This window comes from Echinococcus granulosus (genome assembly GCF_000524195.1).
Source record: "Echinococcus granulosus chromosome Unknown EG_S00035, whole genome shotgun sequence".
Classification (NCBI taxonomy): Eukaryota; Metazoa; Platyhelminthes; class Cestoda; order Cyclophyllidea; family Taeniidae; genus Echinococcus; species Echinococcus granulosus.
In genome coordinates this window covers 549,511-568,337 of record NW_020170415.1, presented here as the reverse complement: position 1 = coordinate 568,337, position 18,827 = coordinate 549,511, and the positions used below count along the sequence as shown (strand labels likewise).

Sequence of the window (18,827 nt, the reverse complement as noted above, 5' to 3'; positions counted from 1 at the left end):
TCCCAAACAAGATGCAATTCCACACCCAGTAGAATTTCTGAAAGGGATCAGTGACGCAGCAGTTAGATATCATCTTGGTTGCATGCAAGTCAAGAGCTTAGGGGGTTTATTCGTGGCTTGTTTTTCATCCATCACGTACTAAGTAGAATGCTGACCAAGGCGATCGCCAGCGACGATGCCCAAAAAAGAAGAGGGGCTCTGAAAAAGTTGATTATATTGTTTAATGCTTCATTTTGGATTCTCGGGCACTAAAGGCTCGGCCGTTACAAAATTCAACCTGCGGCATAGGCTTATAGCCAGTAGACTGCAGTGGACTGCAGCCCTTCTGTAGGTCACCAGTGCATATTCTGACCAACAATTATAACTTCTTCCGACTTCAGAAAGGACAAGGGGCAATGCAAGCTTTCCCAGAATGTCGAGAAGAGCATCTGGTCTGGTATAGTAGCAATGTCGCCATATCAGTATAGATCGCTACTTTAGAGTTAATCTTTCCGAAGAATATTTGCAAACAGTTTTAAAGTTAAAGGAACTTACTGAAGTAGATACTTCTTGAGTCAGAAGCCTATATCGTGCTCCATAAATAATCACATCTTACATTCTGTCACAGGCAATCTTTAGTCAATTTGAGACTTATTTATTTAAAATTATTCCTATTTAATTTTTTTCTCGAAACTGCCTCATGGCACTCTCAATGTGATACATTTGTGGCGTTTTACATAAGTCTTTATCCAAAACAATTTTAAAGTATTTACTTATCAAGCTTTAAGTAGTAAACATACGATTGATTAAACACCCTAAACCTGATTAATCACTTGACCTTTTGAACCATTCAACGAAATGGATCATCAACCTCGACTGCTACTTGACGAAGCAGCATCTGTCAGTCCACTCCTTTCCCAAACCCACGCAGATCCGTGACCTCAGGGTAGGAGAGAGAATATGGGCAAATGATAAAAGAGAGCTCAACCCAGGTACATAAACGTCATCATCACCACCAGCACCATCAACATCAATAGTGGCAGCGGCAGCAGTAGCGATAGCAGCGTCGGTCAACAATTGCTGTTGAACTAGTCAACTGTCACTACTCTTGTGCACAACCAAATAGCCACCATTCACCGGATCGGGTAGAAATACGAATTGCCTGACATATTGACAGCTTTGCTTTTGCTACAACTAGCGTAATCGCCTGCCCATAACTTTGCCACCTGCTGCCCGTGTCCAATGGCGGTCGAGGAGTCACTGCATGCATCCTGTTCCCCTATTCCGCATTCAATCCTTTTAGGTACAAGTCATTTTCCCATGAAACAGGAGTTTGTGCTGCACAATATCGCAATCATGCGAACCCAGTTTTCATTCTGACATTTCTTTCCCCAGAAATGTAGATGAAGCAACTCACTGTTAACCAGGCAACAGGCGCAACCCTAACTACTCAGCCTCGGTGAACGCTCCTCATTTTAGCATCTGCTCTACCCTCAAAACTGACTTCGTTGATGTGAATTACTCTAATGTTTGTTTGTTTGCACTGCAGCATCTTCCCCTTCCTCTACGTTGTTGTCCAGACAGCCCTTTAGGCATCTCCCATTCATTCTGCCTCCGTAGTTGATGCAGGTGGCAAAGCTTACCCACCAACTGATCAAATGCTCCCCACATTCGCAACAATTCCAGACACCACCTACATTACTTGCACTCTTCGTCGGTTTAGGCTGACTTTATACTCCCCTAATATGCTCTTCGATTGGACAATATGCACCATGTCACTTCCACGATTTGCTATTCTCCACTGTTTACTTCTAACATCCGGTCCCCAATCATCTAGATTTAGTAAATATTATGGCATTTTAAAACCAAATTGCAGAGTTAATGCATATTCTGCACTGACTTGGGGAAGAGGAGGTCAAAGGACTCGCTACTAACCATTGGGACAAGGTGGTTGTGAGAGCGCACCGATGCTATTACGCACGCATTTGAGTAGCACTGGTTTCATCGTTATGGCTGCGGCAATTCATTCCACGATTTATCAACCTCTCTCTTTCAATTTCCAACTCCATACATCTCAACACATTTTTTGTTGGACTCCAAAACAAATGCACATGTTGTACACTTGTGCAGCCTTTTCCTTCCAAATCTCATTCATTCTCTATGTGCGCCTGACCTACATATATAGTGATCTAGTTGGTAACGGTTTTGACGGAGTTCATTGTTTGTTCATTTATCCGTCAATAGAGGCGACCTATTATGTGGCACTTGAGTCATACCTGAAGAAGTCAGAAGACAGGATTGTTTAAGTGCAGCAAGCAAAGGGGTGGTAGTGACATCTTGACTTTCAAGTCGACTCACGACAAAGAGCAGTAGCAGGCTACATTGGGGAGGTGGGATCGTGCTCCGTCATGACATTTCCTAATATGTTGCTGATCTTCTCGTAAGCTGAGTCATCCCAGAAGCATTGCACCTGAGCAGATTTGTAGCCTTCGAGATCAGGGGGGAGAGGAAGTGAGTGTATGTACGCAGTGTGAAGCGAGCAGTGCAGAAAGGAGCATGTCAACAGCATCATTGGCTTGTCTACCAAACATCGAACCGGTGAATTGCTTCTCACTTACTTCGCACGCCTGCAATCCTTCTTCTTCTCCCTCCTCTTCTTCTTCTTCTTTTTCTCATCTCTATTGTCTGCCTAATTTCCCCAACGCTTCTGAACGAGAAGAGGTGCCAATGTTAGCATTTACCCTCTCACTGCCACTACAAGTGGGTCAACTGCTCTGCTCCTCCAGTGCCATTCAAGGGTTTGATGATTCTAGACACTTGCCTTGTCATTTCGCACTAACTTGGACTTGAAGTAAAGTGGATTGACTCGCTAACCTCTCTTCTACAGGAAGGTTGGGTGGATAGTGCGTGAACCGGTGATGTGTAAATGGCTCTACGAAAGCACAAATTCGTTTGTGTTCACACCACTGCTACACTCTGCACTTCCTACGCTCCCAAGCTTACTAATGACTTAATGGGCAAACTAACCGTGTTTGCGAATGCTCCTAACTAATTTCCTTTATCCCTCTTTAAGAATGATTAATTAGAGACCCAAAATTGACCAATCAGCGTAGAGAATTTCAAGGATGCAGGATGTATGAATGAGTAGCAGGTCGCGACTGCCCTGGAGACGTGGGAGTACAAAATTTGTACTGTGGACGTGCATGAGGGTTTAGAGGCTACTAGAATGGCCCAGAGGCCATGGTGATGGATGGAAAGGCAATGTCCAAGCCCTCTACTGCCTGCAAAACCGAAATGATGAGTTCAACATTCAATCAAAGTAGCACAAGATCTTATCGCCTTAGTGAATTCCATTGTCTCCTTGGTTGAATCACTGCAGAAACCTTCTTTGTGATTGGTTATGATACAAGTCAATTGCAGAGCCAACTGCTTGGGCTAAAATCCAAATTTGGAACACGATTTTATACACAACAAATTCTGCGAGGAAGTAGAAAGCAATAAGGGATGGACAACGCTAAAATGGTCACCAACGCACTCAGACACCGTGTCGTGTGAACAGTCTGACTCACAATGGTAGCGTGTGAGGGATGTAGTTAGTCCAAGTCAACCAGTCGGCAGACGGTTCGTGCAGTCCGGGTGCATCAGGCAGTGAAAGGGCAGCATGACTAAAACAAATAATTGACAATGACTCGCCTTACAGTTTGACTCTAAAAATAGGTAGGGGAACGGTTCTCACTTTCATTGATTCACTAAATCCTCGATGAATATTGGATGCACTGTCAGTAATACAAACTGGTGGCACTATTCGTGAAGACGGGTGGGAATTGCAATCAAAAACTTTACTTGCATCCTCCGTGTTTGCTGTCCCTTATGGCTAGAATAAACTTTGAGGATGTTGCAAAACATGGTGAATCCATCAGCAACCTATCATGGAGGAGGTAAGGCTGTTGAAGCAAAGTCGAAATGATCTTGTGGCGGCTGTGGCAAGACAGGTCGAATGAACATCTAACCTAACGCTTGATTTGGCCTATGATGACCTAAACGGCACGGTGTCTCTCCCACATTCGCCATAAGCCATACCAGAATTGAAGATGATTTATTATCTGTGTCCGAAGAGGAGTTAATAATGTCACTGATAAAAAGATCACTGACAAGTAAGAAAAGGTAGTCATTAGGTTTTCATTGAGACCAGAGAACCTCATCCGTGCTACTACATCCACAGGTTCATCCTATTTCGGAATTTTTATAGGGGAATGTAATTTACTGATCGACTTGCCACAATCGTCCGCATGTCGCCGTTCGAATAAACTTTATCCTGAAAGCAGAGCTATTCAATAAAGGAGAGGATTAAATTCAGCTTTATGGAGCTAGTGTTCCTCGCCTGTTAGTCCTCAACATTTTCTCTTTTCACTTGTCTGGCTGAGATGAGACACGGCAGAGTTGTCGATTTCCATACAGTTAGCATTTTCCTGTCAGTGTGACAGAGTTTCAAGGTGGAAGCTTGCCAATCCTTTGGGTCTAGTTTCTCTTCCATGGTTGACTGGCTTCACGTAGAACACCAAATTGCCTCGACAACTCATCTCCATTTAGTCATCGCAGATCCAATCACCAATGCATGTTGTGGTCTGGCACCATGACTTTACATGTTTAGCGAAGTCCCCGGGAGCTACAACAATTTGCAGAAAAATCGGCTAAACACAATTTATAATAAAGAACTGTTTTACAAGTATTTACTACATTATTTTGCCCTTTCTGTTAAAGCAGAAAGAGGTTTGTATCTCGCAGTCACCTAAACAAAGTGCGCCAAGAATAGCAAGACCATAAGTGACCACCGCAAATATGATTTAAGGGACGACTGAAGGCATTTCTCCCATGGTGTCAAGATTTCATGCAGACACGTATGGACAAACTTTTTCCTCTTTTTGTCGAAATGTGGCTGCATTTCGTTGGAAAACCTTTCGTACTTATGGTCCACTTTAAACACTTGACAACTACACATGTCCGATTTTCGAAAAAGGACTAGGGTAGTGAAACGGTAGCGAAAGTGTTTGTTGTAAGCATTTATATCTGAAGCCAATTGCTTCATATTCACCTCTCGAGATGGCGAAATGGTGCACACCTCCCCAGGGCGACTCACCCATCATGTTTGAACAGGGCCACTGTATCCCCATTTCTCATAGAGGAAGTAGGAGATCCAGAGCTTCATCGTGCATAATGAGCTGCAAAACAGCAAGGTGAGAGTGAGGACAGTAATAAGGCACTTCAACTGTCCATGTCCTTTGAGTCGAGTCGGGTGGGTAAATGGGTGGGAGGGTGGGTGATGCTAGCGACGGCTTGGTGGGACATGCACATCGAGTAGTGAAATTCCACCAACACAAAGCAGAGGTGTGTGTGCGTGTGTGTGTGGCTATGAATCACACGTCTTCTACACCACCAGTATCACAGCCATTAGGGAACGGACGGCCTGATTAGGGTGCCTGCATGTTCCTCTCAGGCCGCTTTCTCTCTCTCTCACTACCCCACCTCCTCCTCCACTGCCTCCTCCAACACTCACCTCTGCATTCCAGGGTCCCACTTCGTTGCCTGTGCCCGACAGGTTAGCGGAGGAATTGAGAGCAGTGAATTTGTCCCTCTCGATTGCACCTTCCCCTGATAGTTTATTTTTCTCCCATTTCTTGTAGCATCGAATTCAGGGACAGTGGAAATTGTGAACCAAAGCGCCAAACCGCATTTTGTGCTTCCATATCACGAACATATTTTACAGTTTCGCAAACTCGTTAGTGATTTCAAAGATTTATCCTTGTAGCAAAATTGCTAAAGAATATTCAACAGCTAGCATTAGTCTTCACTGTGCTTTTAAGTGAAAAATTTGTTTCCTACAACACCACGAGTGCTTCAGGAAGGAGAAAATTGAAAAAAGCAAGAAATACTCTCTCGATGAAGGTAAACTTGACTAGTTTTCTATACTACAAGTAAAAAATAATTACCAAGAAGTTGCTATTTACAAGTTGCCTTTCATCGTTGATTTGGTTGTGCAATTGTAGAAGCCAGATTGTGCTGAGGAGGAGGAGGCGCTAAGTAGGGAATAAAGTGCATAAGCTAAAAGTGCAAATAAATGTCTTATTCATTTACCTGAGTAGTGTAAAGGCACTATGCTACTATGCTATGGTACTGTGAAAGAAAAATGCTCCAACCTGTTAGCAGAACTGCATCGAGTTACTCAGAATAATCCCCCATTATTTTTATTTTCCTTCTACCCGATAAGATAGCTTTCGCAAATGCCATCCCACCATGCGGTGCCAAAATGCGACATTTGCTGACTGCGTTGTTGGTTTTAATGGAGTGGGTGTACAGTCCTCTTCCGACCCTACACTTTTTCTTCTTTTTTATTGTAGAAGTGAACATGTCTAAATCAAAGAGCTTGCAATCGCGTCCGGTTATGATGCTACTTGCCAAGCTCTCGTGTTATTTGAAAGCACCATTCCCGTAGTCCTTGAGGCCTAATCATGAATGGATGCATGCCAATGCACAGCGATGCTTTAAGCATTTGTTCGATTCCTCGTTTGGGTTTCTCGGGCACTTGAGGCTCCGCATTTGCATTTCGGATTGGGCAGCCTGACCCACGGACCAGGCTAGTTGCACCTGTCCCCATGTATTCGGCGATTATTCATATTCTACCTCACTATTATGCCCCCTTTCGTCTTCAAGAATGTCTCGGACACTACAGTGCTTTCTTTACTCTCCATCAAGCAATTACCACTTAGAAGCTAGACGTTGTGGAAGCATCGATGAACAGTTATGTGAATCTTCTCACACAACCACCAGGCATATTGTTTGCCAACTGCCAACAGGACCTGGGTTGGTCTAGCACTATTAAGTCAGTCAGACATAGTCAGGAAACAAATATACTTTTATTGCTGAAGTAAAGTTAACTTAGCCACAGGATAGCAAATACGTGCCAGTTTTGAATTATCAAGACTCAATGAATTTGGATTCAACCCATCTCACCTCCTTTAGTTAGAACATACGCAAGCCTCTCCAGTTTATATGTCTAAGTAGCATATTTTCCTCTAAAGCATTGCAGTGATACTTAATACTCTGAAACAATTTAAGCCCCTCCGGGAGACAAAACAAGTCATAATTCTGGGGCAGAATATGTAATGTCGACCTACAGAAGGGCTGTGGTGCTATTTGCGTGGTCCGTGCACACAAGCATAAAGACAAACCCTCCAATGTCGGCAACACCCAACAAAATGTCAACCTACTAATAAACGAGTTACAGTTCACACAAAGATGTTTGGGTGTGATTCTTCTGCAACAAGACATTTGGCAAGGGCACTCACTTCCATGCGTATTGCACAGGCAATATTACACGCTAATGGCAAATCCAACCTGATGGCTTGGAAGGCTCTTTAAACTAGATGATAGGCGACTAAAGTGGAGTGAAGGATGATTCGAAAACGCGATTTAGAGTGAAATCAAATTGCGGTTGGCCATTGTACTCTGACAGCTGCAATTACTACCACGTTTATAATCACCAAGGCTAATCGTGGATAACGGCTTCCCACTTTGCTGACATTGAGTGCGAAATTTGGTCATGAGACAGGAGACAATGGAGCACTTGACTCGACTTTGCTGCACTTCTGTACGAAAAAGAGAATATTGCTTCCCACCTAGAAGATACCCAGTCTTCAAGAGCATGCACCGCCGGCACTTGGCTGTATTTTTCTACTCCGTTGGACGTTAAAGGAGGGAAGTAGGTGGTTCGAGACGTAAGTTGAACTGGTTCATCAAACCCTCCTTTGACGTCTGCATGGTTGACGATGCTCAAAGCAATCAGTAAATCGCAACATCTCGTGTACCAGACTCGAATGGAATAGCAAGGCCTCGAGACCATCATATTGTGGAAGCAGACTTGACTCCACTATCTAGACCACAATAGGGCTACCGAGGTAATCACCACTCTTCCATTTTCGTGTGATTTGATGAGGTGGTGGATGGGCTTGTCTGCCATGTGGTGACAGTACGGAGCTTGTTTTCCCATGTGATAGGTTGCAATGGAGCAATTAAAGCATCATTTACTCCTTACCCAACACATGCCTTGTTTTTAAAGGCAAAATCAAGGCTTTGTCCCTAACAATGAATGCGATTTTGGTGGAAATTTCTTGTCTGGATACTTGCATGAGATTTTCCTTGCCTCTTGAACAACAGTTTAGCGAGAAGCAGTTAAATGTTCTGCAACACCGTGCCGTGGAGATGGCTGGACGCTGGCTAGGCAGTTGAATCGAGCTGGCTTTGCAGCCTGCAAACTGCTTTCATTGGATCATTCGGAATGTCTCAATGTGCCTCAATTTTTGTGCACTTCCCTCCTGCATGAATGCTGATGAGCTTATCAACTTGCTGGATAAAGACCCAAAGTCTGTCTTGGTCTCTCGAAAGCTCGACATTGCGTAAATAAGGTGGATGCTATTATAGCATTTCTACAAAAGCAATTTTATTTCTGTTGCGGCAAATGGAGCTAAATATTTTGTGTAAATGCACTGCGACAATCAGACTGTTCAGTCCTTTGACACCCTTCCGCCACCCGATAGACCACGAGGTTAATACCTTCACATTACTCATCATACATGGATTCACCGCACTGCTTTCTGACCTTTGTTTTATTTGGCCGAAATGGAATTCACCAGAGAGTTTAATTTGTGCAATTTGTAAAATTTGAAGCATACGTTTTCTAAAACGACTACAAACGTCCAAACTTGTCTTCTCTCCTGCCTTAACGATGGAATTTGGTGAAGAACATAGTTATAAAACTATTGCATTTATGATATCCTTAGCCCTTTGGAAGGTCTCATTTCCCTCGCACAACAGTCCAAGGTAAGCAATTGTCCAACCCATGGTTTGGTCATCAAAGCTGCAAGCACTACTGGTCCCATTGGATAACCAGAAAGACTTTTCTTACCAAGGTCTAGGAATGCATCATACAGTTGGATTAATCCCCATCAGTAAGGCTGTTACTGGTAAATTGGCAAAATCATCGCAAGTTTAAAAGGTATATATCATAACCATCTGAATGCTGACTCCACCTTCATTGCCCTTGAATTGTAAAGTGGTGAATGCTCGATGCACTGGTCAGCACAAGTTGACACAACGGTGGAGAACGGGTAGGTTGTGAAACAGCAATATGCTTTGGGCATGCTTAAGTGCTCAATAATTCAACCCAAACAGGACGCATTACGCCTGCTACCCCTTCCCAACAGTACTGTTTAGTACTGTTCTCTGGACTCGTAGAAGTGACAAGCGCCTACACACATCTGCTCAGTCCTGTCGGTTCACCTGGCATTACCCTTCACTATACGCCTTCTCGGGTACTCTGAGAGGTGTGTGTGTGTGTACGTGTGTTTGCGATGGGAATACTCCGTGTTGTTCATAGTTAGATTACCTCGCTAACAGTGTCTCTCACATTATAAAACACTACCACTACTACCGCCATGGTGAGAAAATTCGCTCATCATTTAGCACAATAAGTGTGTGAAGATATTGCTGAGCATAAAACATTCCCACGTTCAGTAATGGAAGGATGTTAATGGAGGCTGATGGCAGACCAAGGTAATCCTTAGGAGGTGAGACAGGAGCGCACAAATTTCCCTGCCGCATTAAAGTAGGATAACACGTCTAATTTGGAAACAAACTCTTTTGTTCCTAGCAGTGAGTCACTGAATCTGGAGGCACTCTTCAATTTGTTTCCCTATGCAAATGCCTAGGCGTGCACAAACGGGGATGGTCTTTCGCGCCAGAGATGTGAGGGGAAATGGGTGGCATAATTTTAGCCAGGAAAAGACAAAATTTCTTGCGTGGAATTTCGAGGAGGAAACTGAATTGGCTCCATATTAATCTGTGTTTGCAACCCTGTTTATTTTTTGCTTTGTTCGCTTTGCAGTGAGTTGAATAATCGCTCAAATGGTATTTAAGCCATAAATCACATCATCCAGGTGGAGGTGGCCACGATGGGCGAGGCGATTTGATGGACATGAATAATTCATTTTTGCAAAATTCTAGTCTAAAATTTGAAGAATAAATCAGATTTATAAGCCAATGTTAAATAGATGGCGCTGATGTTGAAGCGCCATATTTTGCGAAGCGTCCATTCACTGATGGAGGCTTTTGTCTTAGTGCCTCTAACACAAGAAATTTCTGCCTCAAAGAAATGTTTTGCAATGCTTGAGTTTTGTTTTTGACTCGTGATTTTGGTTTTACGGGCGTTGGGGCTCTGCCACTGTGCACCCAATGGGCGGTACTAACTTCGAGTCATGCCAGTGGCTCCCAGAACCCTGTGATACACTGGTAGCACACATTTAGTTTAATGTCTTCTTTCGTTTTCACACAGGTCTCTAGGGGTTGTAATTTGTCAAAACTACAACATCTTTGCATTTCATCCATTCGTCTTCCTAGTGGAGAAGGTCATATTACTAAGCCACTGTTCTTCTTCTCCTTCTCACCGTGTCCGCATACCCACGGAAAGACAAATGCAGAAATATAGCAGATGTAAGCTCCAAGGACAGGTTGATCCTTGGAGCATTTTCATGGTTGCTCAGCTTACACACAACGCTAGGCAGGCATCTGCTTCATCGCACGCTCATTTGCCATCTTGTCATTCGTTGTTCCACTTGCTCAATCCTTTTGGATGCTGTGCACACATCCTATATATAAACACAAACTCAGATGTGATAACTCGGCTGACTCTTGTCCAAAAAATCACGCAATTCTTTCTAACAGAACAATTATTTGGTCAGAGAATGAACTGCGCATAAGTCATTCCATTCCGTTGCTCAAAACTCAACTGTCGTCAGTTAATAGCTGGGCCATTACCATACATTCTACAGCCTCTACCGAAGCCCAATTAAACAAGGAAATTGTACATCACAGTACTTGGTTTTGATTCTTTTTTACAACTTTCACAAATCTATGATTGTTTAGGCTAGATCTTTCTCGAATGGCAAACGTCACCCGACGACTCTGTTTTGAGGGCAAATAAATGGAGGCTGGGAAATGAAGCACAACCGAATGGTCGTATTAGTCCGTTAGAATGAAGGAATAATTGCCAAATTCAGTGCTCAAAATAACTCCCCATATCTACTGACCGAAATTCTAGGCCTCGGTATAATCATTAGCTGATTTCATCTCTGCTGAACTGAAGACGGAAGAAGTCATAATACTAAGGCTGAATGTGTTCCGCCGATGTGCAGAAGGACTGGTGGGTCACTGGCTTGACCCGGAGGTCATGCCGCCTAATGGAACTGTAAAGGCGAACCATCAAATACCTGCGAAGCCAAAATGATGAGGCAAATAAGTAATGAAGGCATTGCAGAATATTTGTTAATTCACAAAGGAATGAATGTGTAAATGCAGTTTTACCAGTCGTCTTAGGCAATAATAATTCCTTGAACTTTGTCAATGCTTACGTCTCTGACAGCTCTTTATAAATCACCTTGTGTTATAAATGGTCATTTTAAACAATGAAACTAAATGTTAAGCTGAACATCACTTTACTGGTTCTTTTAACCGTTGCATATTAAATCTTTCCAATTTTTGAGGCACACATTTGTCATCAAATATGATTTGTGGATATCGCTGCCAAAGTCTGAGAAACCGTTAAAAACGATCGAGGTCCAGATTGTATGCCCCAACTTCTTGTCGTGAAAATATGATCCCCTATCTTGGGTAAATATGTGGAAAACCATCTTCTGCATTCTCTTCCTCAGCAAATTTTGGGCAAAAATGTGGTTTCACTTCACCGCGCCCTGCACGTGCTTCATTGGACTTTGCCCTGCAGAGGGGAGCATGTTTCTCCTTTAGACAGTTGTAAAGTGGCAGCGACAAAAGTTAGGCCCCTCGTTATTAAAATGTTGTGTACTTGTAAGGCAAAACTAATTTCTTGTCTGATTAGCCTAGTCTACTGTTTTTATTGCCATCCGTTGGTTAAAACCATCTTTCCTTCCATCGTGCCCCATTGCTAGCGTATATCAGGGATAAATTAACCTCCTGAATGTACTTCACACCCACTGGATAAGGGCCATCTCGAAACCATCGTACATTAATTTTATCTATCCAAAGGACTGTTTACGCAAACTTACCTTCTTATGAAATCTTCACCATACTTTCTACCCACGTAACGTTTTACCGCTTTCTCAGGGCAGGTTAGAATTAGTGTTTATGTTTAAAGTGTTTACGATTGCAAAGGGGAGGTCGTCTTATCAATACATCTCATCCGACGTCATATCCAAGCTCTATTTTCGACTTCATTCATCTTGTAAGTAGAAAGGTTTGTATTAGCAAAAGCATCCTTTTCCATAATCAATGTTGACTGCCTGATGTCTAAGGCTCCTTCTGCAGCCACAGAAAGATGGTGTACCTACATTCACCCTCAAGAGGTTGTTTAATGTCCTTAATTTGTTCCCCTTTTCCCAACTGAAGATTATGTGGATTGTGGAACAAAGTCATCAAAATCATAATTTCGCATCATCAGCTGGCTACCATATTTCAGGTTGTATATGCTGTACATTAGGAGCGGTGTCTTTCACCGTGGGGATAGTTAAAATAGAGCTGAGATTAGCTAAATGGGGTCATATTAATGTACAAGTGATTTGCCCCACTTTCCAAGTTGCACAATAGTGACAAGTGATTAGTTTTAATGCAGCTGGAGGGCAAAAAGCTTTGTGTTGCTTGCAAATGAACATCGGATGCATGGAATAACCTCGCTTTGAAATTAACCTCAAAAGGCACGTGATAAAACAATGTAGTTTGTTGCCTTGTCAATGCTGTGACATAGCCATGGTCATTGAAAGTGAAAAGGTACCCACTTAAACCAATTCTCAAATAAATGGTATCCCGTATTGTTGGTCCAGACGTGGTGTAACAAGATTTTTAGCTTGATTTATCTACAGGGTCATGATTGGATAGCTTTTCTCACGTCAGAGGGAATTTAAGTGGCAATGCCATTTGCGTCCTGTTAGCTGATTGGTCAAATTGGGGACAAAGGTAATGGGAAATTGTCTTAAGTAACGATATTGCTTTTGAAGCGATATTTATGACCACGGAAGCAGAATCACAAACCGAGAAGTAGGGAAACAAACAGCGCACTGGCTAAGCTGTGGGTAAAAATGGTCTGCTTTTTGAAGCTCAGCTAGAGCGCAGTTTGTCATTTCATGTTTTAAAAAGAGATGAATTTTTGCATAAAATTGCAGCGAAAATATGCCTAAGCAATAAAAGTCGAGGAGAGTGCTTCAAGCAATCCTGCATTTGTGGGGACATGAACTTGCCTTGCTGTAAAATAAGCTACATTGAGAGCATACTACAGCCCATTAATGTTTCTTGCTCGAGGGAAAAAAAAACATAAAAGCCAGCCTAAAGATGGATAATTTAAAACGACCGGCTTCCGTAGTCTGAATTAAACGACTGAGCCTCGTTTTGTATGCCTTCAGTTTGCCGCCATCCCAGGCCAATCAATTTTCATCAAGTTATTGCAGTAAATGAAAGAGCTTTATAATAATTTTTTTATAAAAGACCCGTCAGAATGGAATATGTGCTAAAACAATTGCTTTTACGTCTGAATACTAGAATTCGAAACATTATAGCACTGCATAGCACAGTAAGAATATTTTCATTCCGCGAATGCAAATATTCAAAAATCTAAAATTCATCAATTTTATGCCAAAAGTAACAGCGCAGATGGAAAGACTAGCTACTTTTGCAAAACAGGCATCCCATTTGTTCAATTTGGCTTATCAGATCTGACAAAAGTAAACCAGACACTCCCTTACGTGGGATGCAGCGGATCGACGCAAATTTCTTGTCCTTGAGAAAGCACCCACAATCCCTTGATCTCATTCTCATTCCTCTACAATTCTAAATTGCAGACACCCAGGCTCAGTTTGTGATTATCCTTTCACGAATTCATCATACTCTTTCATTAAACTTGGACAGCGGAAGTAATTAGCTGGACGCGTGTTTTGCCTCTCATTTTGGATTGAGTTTGTGAAAAAATTCGTCACTTTTTTCCCTGAGGACGTAGAAGGAAATGCTAAGGTGATAGGGTCATATATCAATTAGTTCAACTTTCCTTTGGGAGAAGTTTTTTTTTTGGCAACAGAATGAGAAGTGCGCTGGGCGAGATGGATGAAGCCATCACGCAAATCAACTTGGACTTCGGTCAGGTTTTGATATCGCGAAAGGAGTTGCAAGTTGTTGGTTAGAATAACAGTAGTCATTGTCATTCGCCATTGGTGTTTTAGGTCAAACTTTGATCCTTAAAGTTTGTTTAGGGCTTTAACGAAAAGTTGAAGCAGAAATCCGAAGAAACGGGCATACAATGAAATTACGGCTAAGGTCATTCTCAAGTAGTCTTTTAGGCAGCCGAACAGGAGCCTAAGAATAGCCATCAGTGGCCAACGTCATCATTTAGATGCGCTATGGAGGAGCTCAATTGTTTGAGAAAAAGTTAGGCCGAATCAGGATCTGATAGTATATCGCCTTCCAGTAGTTGGGTTTTTACATGGGTAAATAAGAAGTCTCGGGCTTTGTAGTGTGGTTATTTAATCCTTTCCTAAACTCAATTTGGAGCATAAGTTTGCTGCTCTATCCTACTTGCCAAAGCGGTTCGCTCGTCGTTGCACAAATTTTTACAGTAAAATGTTAAGTAGAAATCATTGAATCCTTAGGTAGTACGAAGTTTGCAATGCCCTTGGTGTTGCTTCAGTATTTTAGGCCCGGTTAAGGTGTCTCTATTAATTTGCCTGTTGGCCCGGAGCTGGTTTTGCTCATTAACGATTCACCAGACCTGGTCAATAGGTCCAAGTGGGCGGACGGCCTCCTCCAAAAACACTGACGTGGGTGTTCGTAATTGGGCAACAGCCGAAGGTAGGCCAGGACAGTCATCTTGAAAACAGCCCTTCTCGGCGGGGGTTGGAATTTGCAAATTGTGTTCTTTAATAAAAGCTTGCATCAATAAAAATATGTTAACTTGCATAAAATAAACCTAAAGGACCGTGCACCTGTATTTATTTTGCCTTCTGTTTTATTAATTGCGTTTTTCCATCTTTGGGAGATAAAAGAAAAGGTCGGGATGAGCTAATGCGGAACGCAGGAGTTTAATACGATCCCAGACAATTCCTCTATGGGACTGAAGGACCAGTGGCCTAGCCATGTTTGAAGTTTTATTTTATCGGGTGCATCCATATTTAATGCCTCAGAGGGTGCTTTTTTTCAAATTACCTATCACTGTGTCTGCTGATTTCTTAAATGGACAGGCTTACCTTCAAAAGGCGCGTTCAAATCCTAAGGTTGCGCTGGTTACCTATCAAGGCAAGTCTGTAAGTTGCATCAGACTTTTCACTCATTTAGATATTTCCAAGATCATATTTTATGCGTAAAAAACCACCATTATCCCGAGGAAATCAGTTTCCTAAAACCGATCTCTCTCCTATTTCATGATTTATTAATGATGGGAAAAATACTTGTCTGAAATAGGGCTGCAACTGAACCACGTGATGGATGGCCCAAGGGAACACAAAATTCGGATTTCTCACTTAAAAGTTATGTTTATTTTTCTTGTGACAAAGGCTTTAAATTCGTAAATCTTAAGGGCGCGCTGCGAACCTCTTGGAGCTACATCTCCAGAAACCGACGTATGTCCTGCCAACTGCGGATTTAGTATGACACCAGTGATTTATTGTTGCGTTTGTGAAAATTTGCATTAAGTAGATTAAAGTAGTTTAGTTTTTATGCATTACAGCCACAAGGATGACTGCTTTTGTAAATGGGCTGTTTGGGAGCCAAAATCGGACTGTAGCTTCCCGAGACTTCCATGACGACGAAAGATGACATAATACTTGGGCAAAATATTTATTGTCGACGTTCAGTAGAGCTTGAGGTTACATGGTTTAGTCCTCTTTTGAACGTCATCCACGGCGCTAGCCTCGGTCAACCTCCACCCTCGGCCAACACATCGTAGTCGGTGCTGTAAGGAATACACCATAAAACCAACCCCAACAGCCATTGAACTTGCATGCGGCTGAGAGGATATTCGATTGCAACGTCATTGATCCTCCCCGGCAATTTCACTGGATTCGGTGTCTCATTCTTCTTGGAAAAAGCATTGGGGAAGGGGAATGTGCTAGCCATCACGTTTGTTCATCGCTGGCCGTAAGAATGCTGACATAAAAGCAGAGTCATTTAACAAAGAATGGGGTTTAAAATAGTTTCATGCGATGAAAGCCTCACTTTCGTTCCTCCTCGCCACTTTGTTCTCACTACACTGCTGCCCACCCATGTCCGTCCGGGTTCCATCCAGCTATTGGAGAGGTGAAGAAGGTATCATGTGTTTACTTCATTGGCATCCTCATACAGGTACCGTAGACAGTTCCATAACGAAAATTTTCAGACGGTCCACGACCACGCCTAGCGTCGCTTCAGTAGTTAAAAGCTTTTACTCAGAACACGGGACTGGGGTATTTGTCGAATGCAGGCGCCATTTTCAAGCTTTCTGCTGGGGTCTTCACAGGTCCTCTCATCTACAGCACATGCAGTTCTTCTGTAATACCAAGTTGTATCAGTAAGGAATAAAAATAAATGTAGTTGTTCTTTAGGATCGGGCTCACTTTCCACTGACACTAATGTAATGCTCTAAGACTTCCCTGAAGGCATGAGAAAGCATAATACTTGGACAGGAAATATATTGCAGCCGTACAGAATGGCTGGGGGCTAGTGGCACAGCCTGAATGCCAGGCTGTCCGGTGGAAATATAATGGTGGAGCCCCACTGCCAAAACAGACTATTGAACACACAGCGTATTACAATGCATCCATGTTGCATCAGCAACGACTAGAAGTAATTTTATCACTGCCTTGACTGAATTAAGCAACTCTCTACTACTTGGATGTGTTCCGGGTATTTTTTATAAAATAAAACTGATTTAGAATATGGCTCTTTGTTAAGTTTATTCTAACCTTCCCTATCTACGAAATTTAATCTTCGAGGAGAAACCAGAGAATTCGAAGGTCATGAATGAAACTTGACCCAACGCTCACACCTAATAGCTTGGCAAGAGTCACACCTGTCCAACTGGCTTTATTTTATCATTTGCGTAAAAAAAGTGTTAGTGCATGTGATATGACAGCAAAGTCGCATTGGACCAACCTTACACGCCCCCGTCCCTTCCCCTACCCCCACCCCCTCCACCTCTCGGTATGCAGGAAAGGTGTATTTCCGAGACCCCAACGCATATGAATCACACGTCGCAGCTTCAGCGCTCTCTCCTCGCTCTTGCCTCTTGTCTCCAAGCTGTTTGGATAATGCATTCATAAATGTGAGTTGAAGGTGCTTCCGGCGCTTCGCATAGTTCACCGAATGGAAAATCACTTAATCTCGTTTGCAAAATCTTAAAAGTGTTACAATTTAGGCGAACTTTCAAAGGGGTGCATATAACGTGAATTCGGCTTATCAAGGTAGATGGTTAGAGTTGGTGCTATTTGAATGCTTAAGACGTCGTACTGTACCCCATACAAAAACGGTGCTATTTGCTCAAGTACCTACAAAAATCTCATATACAACTATCTTATTTATTGGTTTTGAATCATTTAAACGAAAGGCCAAATTGCTCGGTGGGCCTTCTAGCTGCTTTTAATTTGAATGTTCTAGCGTAGACTGCCATAACTGATTCAGCACCCGGGATACGATTTTTTTGGTCTGAGATAGGAGTAAAGGGAGACTACAAGTCTGGTTTTCGGCTTTTATTTTAGCGGTGTTGGTTGACACGTTGGAGTTGCCATTAGCTTGTCCACCTCACTTCTCTCATTTCCAGCCTCCTTCAATGTCATATAATCAAACCCACTGGTTGGTAAGGCATTTGCAAACTGCAACTGAGTGATCGGATCCAGGTAATGCTTGACAAAATACGACAAAGAATAGAAGAAAAAGCAAGTTTCAAGACTTTTCGTTGAAAACTATCCAGCTGTCAGGCTTAAACGGTCTAGTCTTGTTTGAAGAGGCATCAGGAGGCCACTGCAACCACATCCAACTCACCGTTATTCATGACGGAATGTTATAGATGATACCTACTCTTCAGGAAATCCGCATTTTGTATTTGCTGCTCCTTGAATGGGTCAAGTGAAGCTGGAGTAGGAATAATTTGGGTCGAAAGAAATATAAGGAGAGGGAGAGCTCCTCTGGCTTTAGTGGGGAAAAGAAGGCGTAAATTGCCTGCTGCCGACCACACACAGCGCAGTTCGTACCAAAACACTTCTGTACTTCTGACTGTCTAAACAAACTTCTCCTCCTTCCTTCAAGCATAAAGGTCGTTTCTCCTGAACATTAGTATTTCCTATCCGATGAACTTAAAGTTTGTTGATAACTTAGATCTTTAAGTAGTAGGGGCTTACCAAGAGCGTTCAAGTCAAAGCAAAGTTCTTCATTTCGTGAAAGTGAAGAAATAAATTTCAAAGTGGAAACTGCAGTATTTCTCCACCAGGACCTGGAAATACTAAACCAACCGTGGACTTCCAGCAAAAATCTTGAGTGCTTCGATTGGGTGTCAAAGATCAGGTATGCTTGTCAATGACATGCGCACGTTCGGCATTAGAACGTTTACACCACTCAGGTATGCCACCACTGAGTTTTCCATCACTTCACTGGGCTTGAAGTTTTCTGTACGAGTAAATATTTCCGATTTCGGATCTTACACCTATGTTTACATGAGCCTTCGTCACTCACCACATGTCACTTGTCACCTTGATGAGCAGTGGCTGAACTGGTTAATGGCGTTCGCGCCAGCTACTACGAGTAATGGCATTACTTTG

At 42.6% G+C, this 18,827-nt stretch overlaps 1 protein-coding gene across 1 annotated transcript; it reads left to right on the top strand. All coding sequences in view use genetic code 11, as the record gives it.

The window, feature by feature from the left end:
* Window positions 1-3,849: 3,849 nt before the first annotated feature.
* Window positions 3,850-10,054, top strand: EGR_05084 (hypothetical protein; the record flags this gene model as incomplete). The annotated part of the gene is made up of 7 exons (XM_024494333.1): window positions 3,850-3,917; window positions 4,054-4,143; window positions 5,661-5,755; window positions 5,786-5,922; window positions 8,455-8,510; window positions 8,701-8,853; window positions 9,949-10,054. 7 exons carry the CDS (start codon window positions 3,850-3,852, stop codon window positions 10,052-10,054), a joined length of 705 nt encoding a protein of 234 aa, XP_024351282.1.
* Window positions 10,055-18,827: the final 8,773 nt, after the last annotated feature.